General features: G+C 42.8%; 1 protein-coding gene across 1 annotated transcript; it reads right to left on the bottom strand.

Moving 5' to 3' along the window:
• Nucleotides 1–912: 912 nt before the first annotated feature.
• On the bottom strand, nucleotides 913–18,128 carry STAT1 (signal transducer and activator of transcription 1; the record flags this gene model as incomplete). The annotated part of the gene is made up of 23 exons (XM_079538776.1): nucleotides 913–936; nucleotides 1,378–1,480; nucleotides 2,088–2,163; nucleotides 2,760–2,945; nucleotides 4,099–4,238; nucleotides 5,551–5,645; nucleotides 5,997–6,052; nucleotides 7,488–7,623; nucleotides 7,773–7,871; nucleotides 8,114–8,197; nucleotides 8,664–8,705; nucleotides 9,530–9,623; nucleotides 9,709–9,738; nucleotides 9,919–9,978; nucleotides 10,464–10,556; nucleotides 11,831–11,989; nucleotides 12,244–12,395; nucleotides 12,996–13,087; nucleotides 13,712–13,790; nucleotides 14,503–14,598; nucleotides 16,218–16,316; nucleotides 17,214–17,358; nucleotides 18,001–18,128. The coding sequence occupies 23 exons, from the start codon at nucleotides 18,126–18,128 to the stop codon at nucleotides 913–915; spliced, it is 2,268 nt and encodes a 755-aa protein (XP_079394902.1).
• Nucleotides 18,129–23,579: the final 5,451 nt, after the last annotated feature.

Here is a 23,579-nt window from a genome sequence, read left to right as displayed (position 1 = left end):
TCGATTTGGCATATCTGAATGGCAGCGAAGTAGCACTGCAGTGCATGGCAGCAGGCTCGGAAGCTGCAGTAGGAACTCTGCTTAAGCATGTGGGATCCAGCATCAGTGTTGGGGAGCCCTTCTGATCAGCTGTGTGCTAATTAGCAGTCTGGACTAATATATGCTCTCAGTCCAAGAGACCCACTGCTACAGACAACCTTACCTCTTAACAGTGAGGTATTAACCAGTTGTCCTAAGAAGTGCTCTTAATGTCAAAGATCATGCAAAGCATCCTACCCAAGAAGCCTTTACTATGAAAACAAGCAAAAATGAACTGCAGATACTGTTTTTTGGTTTATGTTCTTCTGCAGAGCAGCACGCTATGCCTGTATCAAAGAAAGCCAGAACAAACTGCAGCAGCACACGGATTTGCTGTGGCGTGTACCTGCAGTGTTCATCTGCTCATTTTTCTGTGATGCAGAAGAAAATACGAAGTTTTTTAGAAGCAATTGCTCAGCAGATGAAGGCTTTCTGAACAGACCCTCTGCAAAAGAACGAGCTTTCCTTTGAAGCATTCTATGTACAGCCAGCTACTTTAGGTGTTCCATCCCACTAACACGCTTCAGTGTATGTTTCTCCCTCGCTCTTGCCGAGGGCCCCTTGTTCCTGTTCTCTTTTCTTCCTGCACTCTGGTACAGCATCTTGTCAATAGCAAATTGTTTAATGCAATTTGAAATAAAGAAGTGCACGTACAGAGGCTATTCAAATGCTGCTTATATTCCCCCCTGATTAGAAATTGCTACTGGACTTTCAGGTTGAGAAACTGATGTGCTTTGAATTACGTGTAGCCTTCCCAAAGAATTGAAGCCCAACTGTAGAGCAGGATGCAGAAGCTGATTGGCTGTGCTAGTGGTGCAGTAAAAGGCTCTAACTTTACGTCGTGTATGCTGAACACATCTGCAATAAGGAAAGTACAGGTCAAATAGACAAGCAGACTGAAGCCCCAACACTGCCTTGTTAGCTAGCAACAGAGCACAATAAAGCCCTCCTCAAATATACAAAGATGTGAATCTGGTGCTCAAACTACTGTGGGGCTGGAGCCACGCTTCAATTTGTTGGTAATTTTTTTCCTGAAGTACAACACAGGGATGATACTGGTCTGTTAGCAGCCAGTACCTCACAGGCACTGGTGCAGCAGCGCCTCCAAGTTGCATGCCATCTCCTGCTTTTCTCCCTTCCCCGAGCACCACACAAAAGATTATAGCATTTTTCCTTCCTCCTTTTCTATTTCCCCATAAGGAAAAGGGGGAACGCTGGGGGAGGGGGGGGGGAGGGGGGGGGAAGAGAAATGGAAATGTATCCCAATTCTCCTGCAAATAGATGCTTTGTGATACGTACCACTGTGTCAATCTCTGCTGGGTCCACCATCCGAGACACCTCATCAAACTCTTCAGGAGACATGGGCAGTAGATTTTCTGGAGATTGGAGCCTGGATGGGTGGCTAATAGAAGAAGAGGACAAAGAAACCTTCGCTAAAGAACCGAGGCGCAGTTGGGCTACCATGTCTGCCTCACAACCCTGAAGTTCCATTAACTGTAGGAGAGCTGTTAGGTCAGGGCTTGAAGTGTGGTGATGGAGCACCTGGAGAAGGGCTGTGTCTGCCCAGGGAGCACAAATTGTTTGCTCCTGTGCTCCTTAGCTGACCAGAAGGGGTGGGCTGTGAGTGGAGCCACCCATAGCTCATATAAAGGCCAGCCACTGAAGAGAGAGCATTTGTTGAACCTGGGCTGTTTCATGGGGAGTGCTGCAGTGCCAGAGAGACCCTTCACCAGCTGGGTGAGTCAGTCTTCTTTCTGTATATGATCGCTGGCCTATCTGTGAATGTTTTGCCTTGGGTTGTTTTTGTTTGTTTGGTTTTTTTAACATATTTTTACTTCAAAATTGTAATTGCTTTAGAGATAACAGTATATAAACGTGGGCTGATCAGCTTCTCAAAGGGAGGAAAGATGGCACCTGCAACTTGAATGTTATGAACACTGATGAGCTACAGCTGAAAAAATCATGCTTAGTTCTTAAAAAAAAAAAACAGCATTTATATGAGAACTTACACTTCAGATACAGAGATCAACTCAGTCCTGATGTAGCCGTTTCCTTTGGGAGTATCTGTATCCATAGGCTCTGGGGCTTCAAGGAAAGAGAAAAAAATAAATGGCTTGGTTTTTTATTAGCAAGTTTATCTCCTGCTGCCATCTCTGTTGTTACACATACAGCTTGTGGCCAAAACAATACACAGATCTCTCTTGTGCATTTTATGGCACTGTGGTTAATTAATTTTATTTCTTACTCACTTTTTGCTTTTCCACTACTGAAACAGGGAAACAGTCTCTCCTAAAGGTTCACGTGGTTGTATCAACATACCCCATCTGGCCCCAGTATCAGTGCAGTGCAATAGTAAACATGACCATTATGGATCCAGCTGTTAGCGGGAACCTGCTCTTTTGAAGTATATCACAGGCAAACATACAAGTGCATTAGAGGCCACAGATAATCATGCTCTCAGGTTCTGAGCTGATTAGTGTAGTTCCTCTCTAGCAACCTTTCCTTAAGCTACTGAAGCGCAGATGCTGTTCTCAGCTTTCAGCTGAGGAGCACTCCAACACGGGTCAGGCTGCTGAGACATTCAGTCCCACTGCTGCCTCTTCTCTCTATGCTATGGAAACGATCCCGTGCCCAGGTAACTCAAGAATGAACGCTCAGCATGAGCCTCTTACAACACTTACCCTCCTTGGGCCTGGAGTAATATTTGCCAAAGGCGTTGTCTTTGGGAATATCTGGGTACAGAAATCTCAGTGGATTTTCAGGAATGTTTTCAGCTGCCATCACTTTGTAGTTGCGAATGATATCAGGGAAAGTAACAGCAGAGAGCTCCTTCTTGGTGTATGGTTCTACTGAGTGGAACTGGGGCTCTATAGATGAGAGAAGAAATTACTCTTAGAGTTAGTTTCCAAGTTTCTTCTAGGACTTTGTGGAAAACCTGCAGATATTTCCAAAAAACACTCAGGTGAGCAAAAGGCTTTAAGCTGCGCTACCTTGGCAACCTTCTGTCAGATGATAACATTCAAACTTCACTGCTAATTAGGAGGTTTGATCCTAGAAAGCCACTGAGGAACTCTTATGGAAAAAAAGAGACATATGAAGCCTTCCTGAAAGTTCTAAACCCTGTCACTTATTCTTTCTCAGTTTTTAGATGACTCGGGTGTGAGGACAGCAATGAGAAGGAATGAAGAGGTGATTCAAGCACGTACAGTGCTTTCCCTATTCCAGCTGTAAGCAGCCTTGGGCTCATCCAATGAAGTGTCAACATCCAGGCAGGCAGAGTTGATTTAAGCAGAATGATGGGTGAGAGGCTGGAAGGATTAAGGGAGGTTGTATCTTTTTGCAGCTTCAGGGTTTGCAGGCTTCTCTGAACAAGGGTGAGAAAAAAGTAGCGCAGCTAACTAAGGTATCAAGGAGTTCATCTGTCCATTCCTGGAAACTGGAGGAAGGAGAACTGTGAGGAAAATGAGATAAGTGAACATGCAGTTCGCTTGGGAAGAACATGAGAATAAAAGAACAGATGGGATGGAGAATGAATTAAAGAAAGGCATATTGCGTGCAAAGTGAAGTGGAGACAGAGAACAGTAGTGCAGAGGAGCAAATGCAGCTGTAGTGAACAGTTCCTGGAAGAGGAATCTCTGATGGAGGTGATGTGGGGCTAGATGGAAGGAGACACGGGTTTTTTTTGTGTATGTGTACACATGCGTGCTGCAGATATCTTGCTAAGAGGGAACCTAATTAGGCAGGAAGACAGTGTGTTTGGTCCATGCTTAAGAAACTTTCATGTCAGAAGCTGTATCTGGGAAGTCTCAATAGACCTAGGTGAAAATAAGCCTTACAGATAGTAGTGCTAATCAACTATGCCACGTAAGGTGTCGATCTGTTTGCGGCCTGCTGTTTGGCAGGGTGGAATTGCTAGGGTGGTGTGTTGTGTTGTCTCACAGTGTGAAAGAGAAATGCATGAAAACTTAGTACTCTAAATGTATACTTCTAAGACAGAGGTGTTCTCTGTTACCAACTTACCATTCTGAGATCCTTCTACCCAGGTAAAGGTGATTGCTCCCTCTCTACTGCTTTCACTGAATCTCAGCAAAAACGTTCCTGGTTTCTGGTCCTTCAACAAAGCGCGTTCTTTGTCTTTACTGATGAAACCCATGATACAGCTGTACATTGGGAGGGGAAAAAAAATGTTGAGTTAACCTTTCAATATAAAATCTAAGCTGTACTGGTCTAACTAGGGAAACTAAAAAGCTTTTTTCTACTTAAAAGAGCTGAAGTATTTATGAAAGCCCCTTGGAAAGCTTTGTCCTTTGTGCAGCTGGGAAGCCAGCAGTGGGATTGACAGGCTGGAGCTGCACAGTGGGAGCCATGAATCAGCGCTGCTCCCCTCATCGCTCTTCCTTTTGCCTGGGGGCTTATCTAAACATTTATCTAAGCTTGGAATAAAAGAAACTGTCTCTTGCTATCAAAATTAGGCTGTAGAAGCAGAAGTCAGGTTGTGTGTGCTGCTCAGGTCCTAAACAGCAGTTTTAGCTTCAAAAGCACATTAATGATGGTCTTCTGCCTTCCCATTCCTGAGAGTGAAAAAAGGCAAGTGTTCTCCTAATACTTAGTTATTTGTTCAATGAGTCCCTGAAGTTGTGTTCTGTTCTTGTTAGCTGCTCGTTTTCTGTTTGGAAGTGAAACAAGGCCGTTATTTAAAAGGCTTAGACCAAACTCATCTAGAACTGGGTGGTTATAATTTGAAATCTGCTCTGGAATGCTGCAGGAGCAATTCTGCTGTGTGTCTTGCAGACCTGTGGGATCCCCTGTGATGAGGGAGCTGCTGATAGGATTTCCAAATATGGATAAATACCAACAGACCACTAAAAATGCACAGTTATGAACGTGACTGAACCTGTTCTTGGCAGAAGTTCCTTCTGAAATCAGTAGTACTGGAATGCAAGTCTTGATAAAGCAGTATAAAAAGGCAAATGGAACTGACTTTCAATTTCAGCCTTACTACTCACTGTTCTATCATTAAAGACTAGCTCCCTGACTCCTATGGTAGGTAAAGTTTGGTGTTTGGCAGCTGCCACCTACCGGAGGATCATTGGTATTGTCTGTGGAAGTCGGGTTTTTTTGTTTTTTTTTTTTAAACATGGGTGATGACTTTATGAATTACACGTTATTGTACTTTACTCTCGGCTGACAAACACAAAAGAGGCTCTGTCGTGTAGGAAGAATCTACTTGTAGCAGAAGCAGAAGTCAGAAATTAAATGATCAGAGTCCTCCTCTGCAACTTGGACTTGATGTTTTTGGCTGTCAGTAGCTGTATCAGTGTAATATTCCTCACTGCTAGAATTGGTTTGCTTCAGGATTTTCTGGTTACAAGATATACTTGATTCAATTCAAAGTATCAGCACAACCTCACAATGCAAGCATGAAGTGAGAGGTTTGAGGCTTGATACTTATTAATTTAATTCAGGTCTCACCCGTCGTTCCAGAGGCACAGGAGGTGCTTCTTAATAAGTTCCAGGATTCCTTCTATCCACAGCCAAAAAGGGAAATTTTTATCATTTATGTTTTCCTGAAATTCAGAGACGGGGAAGCATGAGTGTTAACTGCAGAGGAAGCAAGCTCTTTGAAACAATGCCATCATCTTCCTGTTCTTGCATGTTTCTTCCCTTCTTCACACCACCTCTACTTCAAAGGGACACGAGATACTGGAAATGAATCATGTACTGAATCTTAAGGCAAGAGGCAGGGAGAAAGAAAAGACAGCCTGAACCTACAGTACTCACAGGTGTCACTGCTTAACTCTTAGACAACTGTGCTCATTTAAGAATACAGAAAAGGCTCTGGTTCTTGGATGGGCAGAAATATGAAACAGAACAAACAAAAAGAAGACCTTAATTTCTTTTCTTAATGGAGTTCATACCTTGCAGAATCTTGTCCAAGGAATAAGGCCATCGTGAGATCCTCCGCTTGTTGACCCTGAACAGAACATATCAACTTCAGTCACAATATGCACATTGCTCACAGGAAATGACTTATAGCAGCAAATCCTGAGTGCTAACCTAAAACTCTGAGGTGGTGGGTTAAGAAGGAAAATGAAAGGAAGACTGCTGTATTTTATAGGCTAGCACAGGGAGCACTTGTAAATTCCCATCTGAAATTCACTGCATGAGAATGCATTTAAGCAGGCCACAGATTACAACACAAGCTTTGCCTAACGGGAGCCAATTAATTCTGACACTCTGTACACTGTGCTACACTTGATATTTATCAGTTGATCTTCTCATGGGAGCATCTTGAAAATAAATTACACATCTCTTCTACAGCAGAGCAAGTAAACAGCAAGCCAGAAGCTTTTTTTGGTAGGAGCTCAGCAGACTCTGCAACATCTTTAAGAATTTTCCTGATAGAATGGTTTGGGTTGGAAGAGACCTTTAACATAATGTAGTTCCAACCCCCTGCTATAGGCAGGGACACCTCCCTCTAGACCAAGTTGCTTACTTGTAAACTTGTAGGCTTTAGACTCAGAAAATGACTCCTAGGTCTGTCCTAACTATTCTCTTCTTGTTCCTGTTGCAATCGTTTCCCCTCCTTATTTTAATGGTGTGTTTCATAATCGCATCAAAACTGCAAAGAAACCCCTGTGCTGTGCCCACAGTATCTAGAGCTTTGTAGACAGTGGATGTATTTGGACCTGATTCTTTCCATTACAGACTATATACTATGCATCTGGAATATGTTTTTAAAATAACTACTTCTAGGTGCAGAAATGAGATTTAAATACCATCCTTACTGAATGCTTTCTGAAACTTCAGCATTAGGGGAACGTACCAAATCAAATATTTTTATTCTGAGTTTCCCCATGCAAACTCAGTAGCTGTGACAGATGCCCAGCCTATCAGGCAAACTGACACGTAGTTCAGAAAACAAAACCCATGGCAGATCAGACTCTTAGTAAGGATGCTGGTTTTGGAGAATCTTAATTTGATGTGCTTCAACAGTTCCATAGCTTGTGTGCTTCAGTATCGCAACTACATGTTGGCAGACAGAGGAAGCATTCCTTGCTGGGGGGCATATGGTAAGTTAAAGCTACTAGAGATATAACAATAATTAAAGCATGCTTAGTAGTTTTTCAAAAGGCAGAAGTAGCCCTAATTAGTGCTGCCCTGGCATACAAAACTCCAAGGGTAGGACTACAGGTTTCTCATCGCTGACCTTCTTTTGCAAACTCTTTCTGTAATGAAAACTGCAAAACACTGCATTGCTACAGTGTGGTATTGCATAATGGGAAAAGGAGTGACAAGATGCAAAACCTTAAAATATATTGTAGAAAACGCATAGAACTTGCTTCAGTTCAAACAGTTCCTGCTTGTTCAGTTGAACCAAAAAGCTTAGCGATGGAAGCAGATCATACCAAGTAGTTTCTCTCCCAGCATGTTCAGTTGATCTGTGTTAAGTCCTCTTTTTGTCACGGAAGAGAACTGCCAGCTCAGAACTTCAGAAAGTTTAGACCACATTGCACAAGGGGGGTTTAGAAAGAAGGACAAATTCTAGAACAGAATGGAAAAATACAATGTACAGTCAGTAAGCATAAATTCAAGCTCTACTCCAGCTTGAATGCTTGAAAACTACACTTCTGATACTGTGCAGACTACCCCTATGTGCAAGAAGGGAAGAAGTGTTTCTGTTTTGCCCGTACCTTGGGATCAGTAGACAGCATGTTGAACCACAAGATAGAAGCCCATCCACTTGGAAGCTGGCTCACATTAGAGATGACAATGATGGGAAGCGACGTGGTCTGGAAGGGACGCGTAAGAAACATGTCAGAGCGTTCTGTATCTCTGCTGCAGTCCTTCACTAGATGACTCACAAACTGTTTCCATTCCAACTCCCTGCTTGTACTGCCTTATCTCTTTCATTGAAAACGTACGTGCAGGGGAGAGAAATTCAGTATGATATACTAGAAAGAGCTGGGAGATTCTGTCAAACAGAGGCGTGACACAGAGGAAGTTAATTGCATTTCTTCCATTTAAGTCTTACCTCTAGCTCTATTACTAAGCCAGGCTGGCACAGCTGTGTCTCAAAACTCAGAGAGTGAAGTTCTTCTGTTACAATAAGAGGACCCTTTGAAGATGAAGGAAAAGAAAAGAATATATTTATCAAAATCTTTGGATTTTCTATAGGGGAAAACCTCTTTCCCAAGGTTAGTGGCTCTGGGATGCTCCTTGACTGGACTTAAGAAACGGTTTACAGGCCCCAGTCAAGTGATAACACTGATTTCCTTGAACTTTGAGTTAGGATGGGTACTTCTTCAACATCTCTGTTTTGGCTGCTACCCATAAGCCACAGAAAAATCTGCAATTACTGGGGAAGCCCTGTTAAAATTAGTGCCAATGAGGGAGAGTCCAGAGGGACGCCATTCTGGCAGTAGCTCTCATATGCAAGCATCTCCCACACAGATCACTTCCCAGAAGTGCTGAACTCTACTGGTTGTGAGACTCCCCTGTGTTTTTAATGGGGTTGAATGGAGCATTGTCTTAAATATCTGAATGTTTCTTTTGGCTTTGTGAACGAGGTCACTGTTGCATACCTCATTTGTTCTGTTTCCTGCGTTTTTCTGTTCTTTCAGTTGCTGCAAAAAACAACAACAAAAATCTGTCACTCACTTATTTTAACCAGTAGCGTACAGAAACGTTTGCGTGCTGTAGTTCCTTAACAGTATGTAAACTTGCTGCACTAGTGCCTGGTTCTACTTGGTACCAGTCTTTTATTAAGTATTCATTTGTGAAAATATCATCTGCACCATTAGGATGCAATGCCTTTTATATAAGAGACTTGATAGGAACAGAAGCAGAATGAAATCAGGAAGGATGAGATGAAATACTGGTTTATTCAACAAAACCTCAGAATTTATTGTCCAGTTCAGGAAACTGGTAGTGTTTCTTCCAGATAACAAAGAGACTTCCACATTAACTGGTTTAGGACTTGAGTATCAAGTATTTTTTTTTTCCTTTCCTGTTGCAATGACAGAAGCAATCTAATTCACTTGTCACGCTCTGTAAATCCAGTGTTGTATAGTCTAAAAACACTGAATTTCTTGTTGAAAAGGAATTGCTTAGTTTTCTTGTTCCAGCCTCAAAGATCTTTAAAATACTCCATGCTCTCGTTTCTCTGGGTCCTCCTCAGAAAAAGCAAAAATGCTATGGCTTCTCCTCCAACCAACTCCTTACAGCATAAACCATATGGCAGCAAAGAATTTTTTGCCTGTCTGGCCTTATTTCAATGACAAAAGCAATAGCATTTCAATTAAAAACAGGCCTAAGATCTTGAAAAGGGAAGACAATGTTAATTAATGGTTCCTCTTTTACACAAGTAAACAATGACAAGTAAGCAAACTGCCCGCTTCCTCCCACACCCTCTGCTCACACAATTAAATGTGTAAAGAAAGTCTCCTACCAAATGCCTGAATTCTGCTGCTAAACTTCCATTAGTAGATTCTTCCATGTTCATTACTTTCGTGTTTGTTCCTAGAATATTGAATTTCCTGAATCTACAGAGAGAGAGAGAGAGAAAAGAATTAGGGGGCTGAAATCATTTTAAGAGCCCAACTTCGATATATCTGTGAAGCTACTTACCCTTTGACTGAGTTCTTTTCATTTACATCTCTGTCAAAAAAGAAAAATTAAAAACCTTCTAAATATTCCGTATATGGAAGATCTGGTTGTTCTAATAGTTGATTAAGAACTGGTAAAAATGCTTGTGTGGAATCTCTTGTGTAAGAGAAGCAATTGGTTTGAGCAGTCAAAAAAAGCACTGCCTTGTAGAAGGAAAGGAATGCAACATACTTATCAAATAACACTTTCACTTTCAGGTTGTAGTTCAATTCCTGCAATTTCACCAGCAATCTGGGGGGGGGGAAAAGAAATAAAATGACTACCACTGCAAAAGATAGCAGCACTAAAGAGGAAAAGCTTATCACAGATATATTTAAGCTGCAGAGCTCAAAATCATGTACTGGCCCCAAGCTTGCTCTGTATTAGCTAATGAAGATGAAGTGACAGGATAAATCAGCAGTGTCTGTACAGCTGATCCCAGCCCCGATTTAGAGATAAAAATAGATTGGCAAGTGAGTTATTCATGATCAAATGGTCTGCATGTACCTGACCTACTACTGGCTGGTTGTTTCTCAGACACTCAATCATCACCACACCTAGTCAAGGGTAAAAACTGGAAGTTAAATGTGTTAGGAGACAGACTGCTGCCTTGTTGCACTACCTTGTCCCCTTGAGCTCATCACTTGGGCTACCTGTAGGGTGTGCAATCCTCCCAGCTGTAGGAAGCCAATCAAATGAAAGGCTTAACACAAAAGAAGGAGAAACAGAAAACGTACCTCAGCTTCACAGTGAACTGTACTCCTGTCTTCAGGACTAATGGCCTCTGTGGATGTGTTGGCATGCAAGGCTGCCTCTCTACCACAAAGGAGCTATGAAAAGAACAGATTAATGCCTTGATTTGTTGATGTATTCTTTAAGTAACGTGAAGTTACATACGGAAAGAACTTGAAAACAATGGGGATTTACCAGTAATACTGCATGCTTTATCTATTAATTCAGGCTGTGTGTGGGTTTCTTTGCTTGCTTCAGTGGGGTTAACTTAAAGACTTCATAAGGTGTCTGTTTTCCTAAATACACACACTGTCTGGGGAGGACAGGATACCATCTCCAAATTCCCCGAAGTCAAACAGTGTGTAAATGTGGAGGTAACTTGTGTAATTCAGGTGAGGAGTTTTGCTTCACTTGCACTCCTCAGCTTGTGTTACAGCACTGTAACACGCACCCAAGAGCTAGATCAACTAGACTGGGAATTCAGCAAGGGCTAGCAAACTCCTGAGGCGAACCTGTTCTCATGCACTCCAAACTGTTCCTATCATGGGTGCCATTTGTGCAGCTCTGTGCTGTACAGACAGGTATATTGTATTGGCAAATCTTGGGCATCTTAGCAAGTTGAGACACTTCCCTCCACTTGCACATAAGAAAACTAGACTAATACAGCCCTTCCTTGTTGACCTTCACTAGGCTGAAGAATAATACCTATATTCTCTAACTGTAGACTAGTGGTTAAAGCACATGAACGGGTCTTTGTCTCCTTACAAGGGGTTACATACTGCATCAAAGCCTCTGCTCTGTATCTGCTAGTCTCAAATCTTCTGCAGCACAAACTATTGTCAACTATATGTCTAAAGAATGAGACTGTGAAGCTACATGTAGCATGTACTAGCTACAGTAACTTGTGTCATAGAGGTGGGACACAGGCAGGGCTGCTCTCCCTTGTCTCTCGCTGGGGACAAGGGAGATGCAGCCAGAGCCAAAAGGAGGGAGAATCTAGTGTGTATATATTGGGCATAGCTTGGCGTGGGTGGTTTCCTGCATCCGTTTATTTGAGCTGGTTTGCAGGGTTGAAGTTGAAAGCAAGAAATGGATTGCTGGACTAGGAGTTTAATTCTGTAATCAATACACATTGTAGCAAAGGCCCTGCTGCCTGAAATGATGGCAGACCACAAACCCTTTCCACAAGCCTAAACCTCTGGAAAAAACAAAAAAGGAGAGAATCTTGAAAATAGTCAATTAATGTTTGTGACAAACTCAGGAAAACCTCAGAAAATGCAAGTCAGCGTGCACGAAACACTGAGCAAACAGAAGGGAAGACTCCAGATCCATTCATTCACACAATCACAAGAAGGCTTTTCTAGCCTGTTACCTCTGGATAAGCTGTTTGAAAAGACTGTGCGTTCGGTCCTGCAAGACTTGTTTGTTTTTTGTGATGGGGTCAGGGTCGTAAGTAAGTTTCTGCTCCAGTTCCTCAAGCTTTTTGAGCTGCTGACGAACTTGCTGCAGGCTTTCAGCAACAATGGTGAACCTACAATTAGACAGTCCTGTTATTTTTAGCACATTTTCATTGTAATAATGCTGAGACAGCAGCAAGGTAACTGTCCCTAAGGTCTGCAGGGTTAGCACTGCTTGCTCATTGGAAATGTGACAGTAACATCAATGACCTTTAGTTGAGCTGTGACACAATTAAAACAAAATCAGCACATGTGGCATATCTGACAGGTCTGGTCGTCTGTCATACTTTGAGTGCCTGACCAACACAATCCTTGACTGCAGGCTTACCAGTTCTGTAGCTGGTCAAGACAGGCGTTGGGTGGGCCACCAATGCATGCAGTCTGTTGCCTCCGTTTCCACTCCACCAGCTCCTCCTTAATAAGAGCACTCTGTGTGTGCTCCGTGGTGTTCAATAGCTGTATTATCTTGGCCACCACTTCCTAAAGAAATATTGAAGGAACCTGTTTATTAAAAATACTTCAGCTAAATCAATAGTAATTTTTTCTGTGTAACGCTGTGCCTTGCAAAACTTTTCAATGCCTTCTAAGTAATAGTTTCTATCAGTACAGCAGTTCTTCCAACCCACCTACCTCTTCTTAGTTGGAGCATTAGCTAGGTTAAGTGGAGAAACAACATATATTTAGTACCACTGACTAAAGAGTTGCATTCCATCTACGTACCTCCCAAGTGTATAGTGTAGTGTTTGCTGGAAATTTGAGCACTGCAATGAGTAAATCTGCTTAACTGAAATACAGCTGCAAGCTCTTTGATTGCTCTTTTTCCCCCTTAAAAACATGACTATTGCTACTACATTTTCCTGGTGTTCTCTGAGCTGTACCTGATGGAGTTTGGTAAAGGCAGCTAGAAGAGAAATATTACTGCTCAGCAATATTCTAGATTTCCACTAAGGATGGAAAGAACAAAATGTTACTCCGTATGTGAGCAGAGTCTTTTGTTTTTGAATAGGAATGACATGTCATTCCAGTGAAAGTGTTCAAAACCAAGTGCTGCTGTCTTCTGAAAGAAAACTAAGGTGTTACCTTTCTCTTGATGTCAAGTAAGAAAAACATCTTTTGGAGATTCATCTGTTCTTTCTTACATTCCTCTTGTGATGCACCATTGGGCTCATACTCTGTAAAATAAGTCCACATTGCAAATCTGAGGTTGGAAAACTGCAGCAGGACATGGTCTTGTGAGTTCAGGAAAGAAGGGGTGAGGAAAACCCAGGCTGATAGCTCTCATGCAGTGCGCCCTAACTACCACTTCAGCTGCCCAATGACCTTAGGTTAGAAGCAGCCATGTGCCTTATGGAAACGCTGCCTGCCATGAAGTACAAAGAGCAAGAATGGGGCTCGATGCTCCCTTTTCCAACCAGAAACCTCTTGTGAGGGCTAATCAACTGTAAATTTGTGTTGGAAAATAAAGCTTTTTTTGAAACAAAATGGGGGGGAGGAGGGAGAGAAAGAGCCATATATATTTACAAAATGAACCCAGTGTAGTTAGAGTCTGTATGGTTTGCTGTTTCTAGAAGTAAATGGATGTAAAGGACAAAAGAACACTGCATTAGCAAAAAAAGCTCTTGTAAGAACAGACAAAGAAAATCTATTTTGGGGAATTCAGGTTTCAGCATAAAGCAGAAGTAATGGAGGAGAGATGTGATGAGTAAGTTTGCACATAAAATTTAGTTTCCTGAGATAAGAATAAACTCTGCTATCTTATGAACTGCACACAATAAGGTATGTCCTCAGTAAATTACCTCTATTCTGGAAGGTTTTATGTTTAAAGTCATATTCGTCTTGCACATCCTCTAGTGTCTTGATGTCTTGTTCTACATCCTATAAAGCATGAATGAAGACGGAATAATTACTGAATTTCACTTTATGCAAGACTGTGTCTGACCAGGATCTGCCAACAAACTGTCAACAAGCACTTACACTGATGAATGTCTTTTCCTGGAATTCCCTAAGAGGAAATATTTCTAAAGTTAACCGCTATCTAGTTACCTTCCCTCTCTCATTTCAGCAAACAAAAATCTGTCCATAATAAAACACAAAGCCCTCAATGCCTGGCCATACCAGTTGAGAGAACTTAGAAGAACCTAGGCTGCCATCTGGGACAGCATATGGCATCTTCAACTTTTTTCAAACTCTTGAGAATTGCATGAAAAAAGCTTACTCTTGGGACTGTATTTATTAACTATACTAACAGGAGAAAAAAAAATCTCTATCTTCTAGTACACAAAGAAATGTCAATTTATGCAACCAAGGAAAGATCATAGTATTCCATATAGGAACATGTTTTTATTGCTAAAATTTAAGCACAAGAAATTTGATATTGCCACAATAGCCAAATCCCAATCCGTACTGCAGTGCTATTGACAAATACTGATTTGCTATGTATCAGTGACTGATCATAGAGTAGAAAACAAAACAGTTGCCTAATTTATGCTCGTTGTTTTAAAGAATGCTTCACACACTGAAGTATTCTTTAACATTTATGATTCAATAAGAACTACTTCAAATACAGCTGGAATCATGCTATACTTACTGTAACACTGTTTTTTACAGCCTTAACTTTTGCATCAAGCTCCTTCTGTTTGTCCAGCATCCCAGTCATGGTGTTCTGTACACCTCCCACTTCCATCTGAGGTAGGCAAGCAGAACAAAATCAGAAGTCAAACAAGACTGAACTAACTAACAGCAAATGCTTCTTAATTAATGTCAGTTGGTGGCTTTTGTTGACAAACAGCCTAGTTGTGGTATTACTTGTTCTGATAAATCATAGTACTTTTTTATAAAAGTGACTTTGTGAAGAAAAAGCAAGGGTGAAGAAATGTCTTTCATGCGGAGATGTTGCATGTTTTGTCATAGCAATAAAAAGCTATAAAAATTCTCTGCACAAATTCTTTTTGTTATATTTGCTCATCTTCATGTATTTTCCAAATAAATTCCAGGAAAACAGCAACGCTGAAGCCTGGATCACATCTCCTTTAAATGTCAGATTTCATCCACTTGAGCTCTGGGGACAAAAGCGAGAGGCACAAGAACAAGAGAGGCTGGCATACAGGGTAATGCAGTGTGCAGTTTATTTCCTGCAGGGCATTAAAGCAAACTTCAGATCTCTCAGCACTGAATCTCATAGTGTGACTTCTCTCAGGGAGAGTTACAGTAGTTTCAAAGACAGGATTTTTGTTCCACATGTAACTACTGTAAGTGTTAGAAACATAGTTTTGCCAATGCAGGCAGCTTACAAACTGGTAAAGGTTCCCAACATAAGTTGAAATGGAACCATGATGGCAATCTGAGTATTGTCTAACAGGACTGTCTCTCCTTACGGTGTTTATAAGTTCACTTGTTCTGGGAAATAAGAACCTTTACAAGAAATCAGAGGGTAGGCTGTGGTGTTTCATGTAGTGCCAACGATATGTGGAAGAAGATTTGTTTCCTTTTTTAAAATGATTATTAATAGAAACATATGGAATACCGAAAAGGAAGTTTTGGGTGCTTCATTTCATAAGTCAGCACAGAAACTGCCAGCTGCACTGCAGCTCTGAGGAAAGTATTTGGGAACAGCTTTGCCAAAGTTGCATACTTAAGAGAGCTATTTCAGACACAGCTGCATTAGGATGATTGCTGAAAGCCTATGCTCCAATGCTCTTAGTTCTCTCCATAACACTATCAAAAATTTGCTGTAAAGGGAAGAATTTCTGTCTCAGAACAGGCTGTGCTCAGACAGTTATCGCTTTATTTCATTAGTAGATTGGACGTAGTACACGGCTTTCTTAACTGTGGATTTTTTTATTGCAACACAGTTCTTGGAAAGGAAAACCCAGACAGATGCACTGCCAAAGAACTGATGAGGAAAAGAATATGCTATGCCTTTGGTTCAGCAGTTCAGTTTCAAATAGGCACATAAATATTGAGTGTAGCTGGGAAGGAAGAATAGCATTGTTTTGCGAGACAGTCCAGAGACCCACTAAAGCTCAGCTGCTCAATAAAGAGTAAGTCAGGAATAAAATGGAGAAGGAAGAAAGCTGAAATCTTGTTGGAGAAATAAGGCAAATGCTGTTTATTAAAATGTAATAAAATCCGATGAGCACCTTAGGCTATAGTAAGAATTAAAACCAGTTGTTCACATCACTCAAAGAATCAAAATTACTTTCTGGCCCTTTCCACCTCTGAATAGCTCATTCTACTCAAACCAGCTGGTATCCCAAGTAAAGGGCAGACACAACTGCAGTGGACGTTTCAAAACTGACTTACCTGATTAGACAATTGTGCACTGTTCAATATTTTTCTCTCCTCTTTCAGACAGTTATGGATGATCATTGCCATGTGTATCGGGTCTTCTTGGAAGTTATCCTGGCATAAAATACGGGCTATTGTTAAATTTAATATGTGTAATCTCTTATATTTCATTAAATCAATTCACAAGAATAACACGTGTCTGGTTAAGCCTGAGTTGTATCTTGTTTCGAGACCACAAGGACTGCAACCACCTCTAAGAAGTAGTTTCTGCGCCTGCTATTTTACTTAGTTTTGTTAGGGTATAAGGAGTTGATGGGACTTGTCACACAACAATGAGAGAGGGCTGGAGATGTTACTGGAAGAAGGTAGAGAGCACACTATAGTCCTGGAGACAGTTTGTCCTCCCTCGAGAGCCACATTTCCACACCTTGGAGGTATAGCTGCAGTTTCTGAAGAGGAGTTCTAGCTTGACAGGTACAGCTCTTGCTCAGGAAGATAAAGGAGGGATGCTGGCTGCCACTTGGGAATGCACAGACAAGGGAAGTAATGAAGTTCACAAATACATTCTGCAGTGCCATCCACTACCCAGTATAATATGATGTACAGATTCCTTGCTATTTATTGTGATTCTGTAGCTATATGTGATGATTTATTCTCCTGTGTTTCCTCTGCATCAGAGACTTCTCAAGACACTGAAGAAACTGCTTGGGGGAAGGAATGGGGCAAGCAAAATTGCATTCCTGTAGGTACTCCAAATACATTCAGTAAACACCTTACAAACCACAACTTCTGTTTCTTGAGTTCTCAGAAACTGTAACTGTACTGTTAATGAAACTAACTTTGTAACTGTGGCCAACTAAAAACAAAAATAAAAATGGAGTAATGTTTGATTTCTGACTTTTAAAATTAGGGTACTCAAATGCTCTCTGGAAAATCCCTCATGGCAGAATATTCTGCTTAGGGTCATCCAACTGCAGTATTGGAGGTATTTAAACATAGGTCAGGGCATACCTGAAGATTACGTTTGCTTTTCCTTATATTGTGTTGCAGCAAAAAGTTGTTTTCTATCAAAAATCGGCTAAATTGATCATCAAGCTGTGACAGCAGGTCATGGAATAGCACCGTAGCAAAAGATACATTGGTGGCTGCATGTTCCCTAGAATAAATTCAAAGTATGCTTGTGTTAAATACTTTCAAGCGGCATCCAAAATGCACTACAGAGAACGTTTTATTAATCCCCAGCTCCAGTTGTAATACACGTGAGCAGGAAGAGCTGCTTTCAAACATGTTAGGCTCATTCGCTCACCTTCTGCTTCGCTTTCCTTGATAGAGAACTGTTGCTATTCCTCTGTGCCACTCTTGCCACATTTTGTGTGACATCATTGACCCATTCCACGCACATCAGGAAGCTGGAAGTGACTGTGATGCATATGCACATTGTATAGTGCTAAACATACAATGTACATTTCCATAGAAATTTTGGAAAACAGTACCAAGTTGATGAATGGTGAGAGCCTGGGGTGCCAGGGAAACTGACTGCCTTAAAATAGCTGCTTTTGTTTGACATTAACTGAGGTAACAGTAAATGCTGTACTTGTTACTCTAGATGTAGGTTCCCCTATGCAGACTAGATTCCCACCCCTTCTCAAGATGATTAGCTACACAGCTAAAAAATGTCCTACCAGCAAAGGTGTCCTTACGTCTCCAGCAGCTTGCTTCCCCGCTACTTTTCTGCCATGTCAATCCATGTACCAGAATGTTTATTATCATACAACCCAGATGTCAGTTTTATGCTTACCAATCCTGGTTTTCCAGCCACTGTGCCAGATACTGCCTGATTTCCATAGGAAAGCTGTCATCGTACAGCTGGTGAACTTGCTCCAAAAACTTGGAGTCAAGTTGCTGTAGCTGGTACCACTGAGTCATCCTGGGAAGTGGGGAATAAAAGCAGTGTAAATGTAAATGTTTAAGTTAACATTAGAGCTGAACTGGTGAAAAATCACCCATTCTAAGTTTTCATTAAAACGGCAAAATTGGAGGTCAGGGTAAAATTGAAGGAAAAGTGTTCTAACAAACAGAAGCATGTTCTGTTTTTAGAGGAAATGGAACAAACTAACAACTGAAACATCATTCAACTTCTTCTGTGCTGTTTTTAATTATAAAAACTGAAAATTAAGACCGTATTTATGCTGGTTGCATCGACAGAAGTCAGTCAAAATTTAAACCACTCTTCCCTATGAAAAGTTGCATTTCTTTTCCCCTCTGAACAAAGAATTTTCACAGCACTGAAAGTATCAGCACTGCTACGAGTTGTAGGGGAGATGTTAGGCCAGGGCTTGAAGTGGTGATGGAGCACCTAGAGAAGGGCAGTGGCTGCCCACGAAGCACAGATTGTTTGCACCTGTGATTCACAGCTGACCAGAAGGAGTGGGCTGAGAGGGGAGCCACCCATAGCTCATATAAAGGCCAGCCACTGAAGGGAGAGCATCTCTTGGACCTGGGGGGTGCTGTATTGCCAGAGAACCCTTCACCAGCTGGGTGAGTCTGACTCTTCTTCCTATATGACTATTGGCTTACCTGTGAACGCTTTGCTTGGTATTGTCGAGAACCTGTCAGAACCAGTGTTGCTTCTTTATATTCAGTCTAAGTCTCCCCTCGTCCTGTCACAACAGACCCTGCTAAAAAGCATGTCCCGTTCCTTCTCACAGCCTGCCGGGCTGCTCTCAGGTCCCCTCAGAGCCTTGTCCTACCCTCCCTAGGTCGTACTTTGCTTCTAACTCCTAGACTTCAGGCTAAGGCAGCGCTCTGTGCAGCAGCCGCAGGTTGTCTAAAGTTGAGGAACAGACAAAAGCCGTGCTGCGCAGTGACCGCCATCACAGCGCGGCAGCACACGGCCAGTCCAAGGGTCACAGTTAACCCTGAGGGCAGTGAGATGCAAGCCTGCCCGCGCCTTGCCACCGCCCATCCCCGCGCTGCCCCGCACTCACCCGCTGGAACAGGCTGCCCCGGCACTCCGCTGGCGCCCCTTGCCTGCGCCCAGAAATACCCGCACGGACGCGGCCATGGGGATTCGCCGCGGGGCCAATGGGAGCCCGGCCCACGCCGCCTGGACCAATGGGCGCACGCGGCGCTGCCAGGCGCTCCGCCCCCCCGCCCTTTTCCTTCCGCGTGGAGGAGCGGAGGGTCGCGAGCCGTGCAGTTTCTGGAGCCGTGCGCGCGGGTCTCAGGCGGTAGGGAAAGGCTGCGTGGCCTGCGGCGCTGAGAGAGGGGAGCAGCGTGACAGTGCGTGCCAGAACGCGGTGTGTTCGAGAAGCAGCGTGTCACGAAATAGGATATGCGAGATACAAGCGAGGCAGGGCCGCTGTTCTCCCAGTCCCGGGCTGGCCCTGCTTGCTCGGTTCCCTCAGCGCTGCCGCCCCGTTCCTGCCCGGCCCCGCGGGACGCAGAGCGGCATAGTGCGCAGGCGCGGTGGCGGCTCTCGTTAGGAAGCGCTGCACCACGTGACTTCGGGGAAATGCTCCCGGTGCTCAGAAAGGGCCGGTTGGCGGGAAGGTGAAACCGAAAGCTTTGGCGCTATCCCCGCTCCGCCACAATCCGTGTCCGAATTGCGGGCGGTGAAACCTTCCCACGGAGCCAGGGTTGGAAGGAGCACTGTGTTCAGCTAGGACAACCGTCAGCTCGTCACCATTGTGCCTATTAAACGTGTCCCTCAGTTCCACGACTCCACAGCTCTTGAGCACCTCCAAAACTGAACCTGAGCTCAGCACAGAGGGATGCTCACCTCCCTGCCCCTCCTGGTTGCGCGATCTTTGATACAAACCAGGATGCCATCGACCTTTTTGGCAAGTTGAACACACTGCTGGCTCGTGTTCACCTGGTTGTCCATTAACACCCCAAGATCCTATTCCTCCATGGAGCCTAGCTGCTCTGCCCCAAGCCTTTAGCACTGCTTGGGGTGTTTGCAACTGAAATGCAGGATTTTAGCATTTAGGCTTGTTAAAACTCATTGGCTCAGCCCAGCGATCCAACCTATCCAGATCCCTCTGTAGGGCCTTCCTCAAGCAGATCAAGACTTCCTCCCAACTTAGTGCTACCTGTGAACTTATGAGGATGCCCTAATACCAACCCGCCAAGGAATACAACTTGTGACTGCTGGTCACCAGCTAGACTTGACCCCATCCACCACTGCTCTGTGGGCCCAGTCCTCCAGTCAGATTTGATCCAGTGAAGAGTACTCCTGTCCAGGCCGCAGGTTGGTAGCTTCTCCAGGAGAATGCTGTGGGAGACAGTCTGCCTAGCCTTCAGTAAAGCCTTTGACACTGTGTCAACTGCCTTTCCTTCTGCCAACAGCTGTGTCACTCAATCGTAAGAGGAGATGAGGCTGCTCAGGCAGGATCTGCCTGCTGTGAACCCATGCTGGAGCCTGCTCTGATCCTCTGGTTATCCCACACAGGTGACGTGATTCCACTCAATATGATCTCGTCTATGGCTTTTCCCAGTTCTGAGGTCAGGCCGACAGGCCTGTAATTTTCTGGATCCTTTTTCTGACCTTCTTGTAGATGGGAGTCATGGTGGCAAGTGTTTACAGTGAAGAAACCTCAGGGTGCTGAGTCCCTGCTGCGCAAGCTGCAGCACCACGGGTGGGGTAGGAGTCCTGGCTGGGCCATGGAGAGCAAGGCGGGCATGGAAATCCCCAAGGGTGGCCTTTGCCTCTGCTTCCTGTGCCGTCTGTGTACAAGGAATACACTGAAAGATTGTACAACCATATCTCTGGCTGTTAATTTATGAACTATAACCCAGATTTCTATCCAACGCAGAAACTTGCAGGACTGCTTACAGGCAGGCAGGCAGTTGAGTGTTTTAATTGTTCCTGGTGTTTGGCCAGCTGAGTTTTCATCCCAGTAAATATCTTGTGATATAGAGGTTTCATCTTGATTGGATCTGACTTGTTAGGACATGCAGGGTCTTGTTTATTCCCATCTGCTGTGTGAACGGTCAGTAAAGTATATAAATTTAATGGGGGATGTTTGGGTCCTTTTTGGTTTAGTTTGTATCTCCCACTCTCCTCAAACAGAGGAAACTTCTTAGCTGATGGAAGATATGTGTAAATAAAAGGTCTGCTGGTAAGCTTTTTGTTTGGAAGCCCTGAGTACTGGTATGAATGTGAGTGCTTTATAAACAAAGCCAATAGGAAAATGGTAATAAATTTTTAGATTTAATTTGAAACTTTATGGTAGGGCAGGATGCAAAGCACAGCACAGTTCTGTTGGGTTCTTTTCCTGTTATTTTTGACTTTGCAGCTGCAAAACCCAGTGAAAGCACAAGCACTGTTAGTGAAAGTACTGGAGAGTAAATGTCATCTCTTTTAGCAGTGTCTGAGAGTGTCCCTTTTGAAGTGCTTTTCTCTTTCTTCACGTTTTAGTTCCTTCCTCTGAGCCCTTGTCTTATAAAAGGACAATATTTGTGTGTGTGTGTGTGTGTGTGTGTGTGTGTGTGTAAGAAGACTTGATCAGTATATGTTTATTTTAAAGAAAATCACTTTTGTCTCTTCAAAGTAGCAAACAGAGCTGAAATAGTGTGCCTTCCAATTAGACCAACAAAGAAAACTAATACCAGAACCTGATCCGCAATCCTATTCAGCCACATGAGAAATAATTGAATTGTGCAAGGAGCAGAAAGGAAAGGAAGGAAGAGTGATTCACATGCCGTCTGCACCTTTTGTTTTTGAATTATTTTAAACTGCATTTTTCATGACCTGCAGATGGGCAGAATCCATCTTATTAAGATGGCGAAAACAGGTCAGAATAAAGAAGTATACAGCCTGAGGTGAAGTTTACTTTGTTGCTGTTGAAGTCTTGTGGTGCTGTGGTTTGGACTTGCGCTCAACTGAAAGAAGTGGTCTTCAAGGTCTTTTCCAACATACACGATAGGTGATGCAGGTCTATATTTTTATCTTAGAGAATTCCACAAAAATCCAGGTGTCCAACTTTAAGCCAAAAACTCTTTTTATTCGTACTGGTCATATAAATTACAGTTGTTTTTAGACATATATACACAATAGTCATTGTTTATGGGAAAATAATTTCTGTGAGATGCTTTGCAAGAAGAAATATGATTCTGCAGCTAGCTTGGAATCACTGAAACTGATCAACTACAGAGATGTTTGGTCATTCAATATCTAGTCTGATATTTCAGCAATGCCCCAAAAGAATTTCTCTCCATTCTAACAGAGATGTCGCTTGCTAACGTCAATGGTATGGGTGGGTGGGTGGGGGGAGGGGGGGAGGGGGTAAAGAAGAGAAATGAAACTGAAATCTAGGTCTGACTGATGCAAGGGGATTGTTTTCATCCCAAGTGTCTGTATTATTTGCACTTCAGCATCTGCAGCTCACGCACTTACTGATGTTTGTGTGTTCTGAGATCTTTGTATGCATTAGCCATTTATTTTGCACACGAGTTAAATCTGAACAAGGCTGCACGTGTGAAAGACAACGGCCCTGGAACGGCCATTTTATTATTCTATTAACAGAATGTTGAGGGATAATACTGGGAAAAACAAACAGATGAACCAACATTAATCTATGCCAAAATAAGCATAAGGAAATGCTTTTCAAAGGCGGTGTAAAACCAGTTATCGTGCTCATCACATGAGGCTCTGACAGGCGTGTAACACTGTTATGTATCACCGATTGGCCTGTAGACAGAAAATGCTGTAGCTCTTGGGTAATTGTTTTCTGAAACTGTTCTTACTAGCCTGCGTGTACCAGATAGTATCCCAGCTTTTCCTAGTGTTGCCTTCCTCTCTCTCAGAACTTCTGCTGTGGTGATAGTCTGTGCTCGAGGTGGTTCATCTTGAGGAAAAAATAAACCCTGCATGTAACTGAACTTGGAGGGTGAGAATCTGCACTTTAAAATAGAAGCTAAACTGAGGGTATATAAAGAGATGATTAAGCCAATGTAATATAAACTGATTTCCTCAAGTACCTCAAATTCTTTAGTTGTCCTTATATGCTGTTATCAGAAGCAAAAAAAAAAAAAAAAAAAATCTGTTCTTATACTGTTGTATTTACAATTCTAAGGTCAGTAATTCCACAGGTAGAAATTCATACCTACTGGACCCCACTGGAATCAAATGACCTGCGAGTGGGGATTGATTTGGCCTTTTATCAGTGTAGGTAGCAGTCTCAGGTGGCTATGTGTAACCTCTAGGAAGAAAATGTCTGTTTTACGTGGAACTGAAAACAGGAGGAGGCCCAACAATAGCATCATAATGATTTCCAGGAAATAGTGATTTACAGTGATGGCAGAGAAGATATTTATTATGCTTCTAACCCATGCAGTGTCCATGCGATTGCTTATTTTTCCAATATGTGAACT

Source organism: Tetrao urogallus, assembly GCF_951394365.1.
Source record: "Tetrao urogallus genome assembly, chromosome: 8".
Lineage (NCBI taxonomy): Eukaryota > Metazoa > Chordata > Aves > Galliformes > Phasianidae > Tetrao > Tetrao urogallus.
Note: the sequence above shows the minus strand (reverse complement) of the source record. Positions and strands in the feature narration are given on the sequence as shown.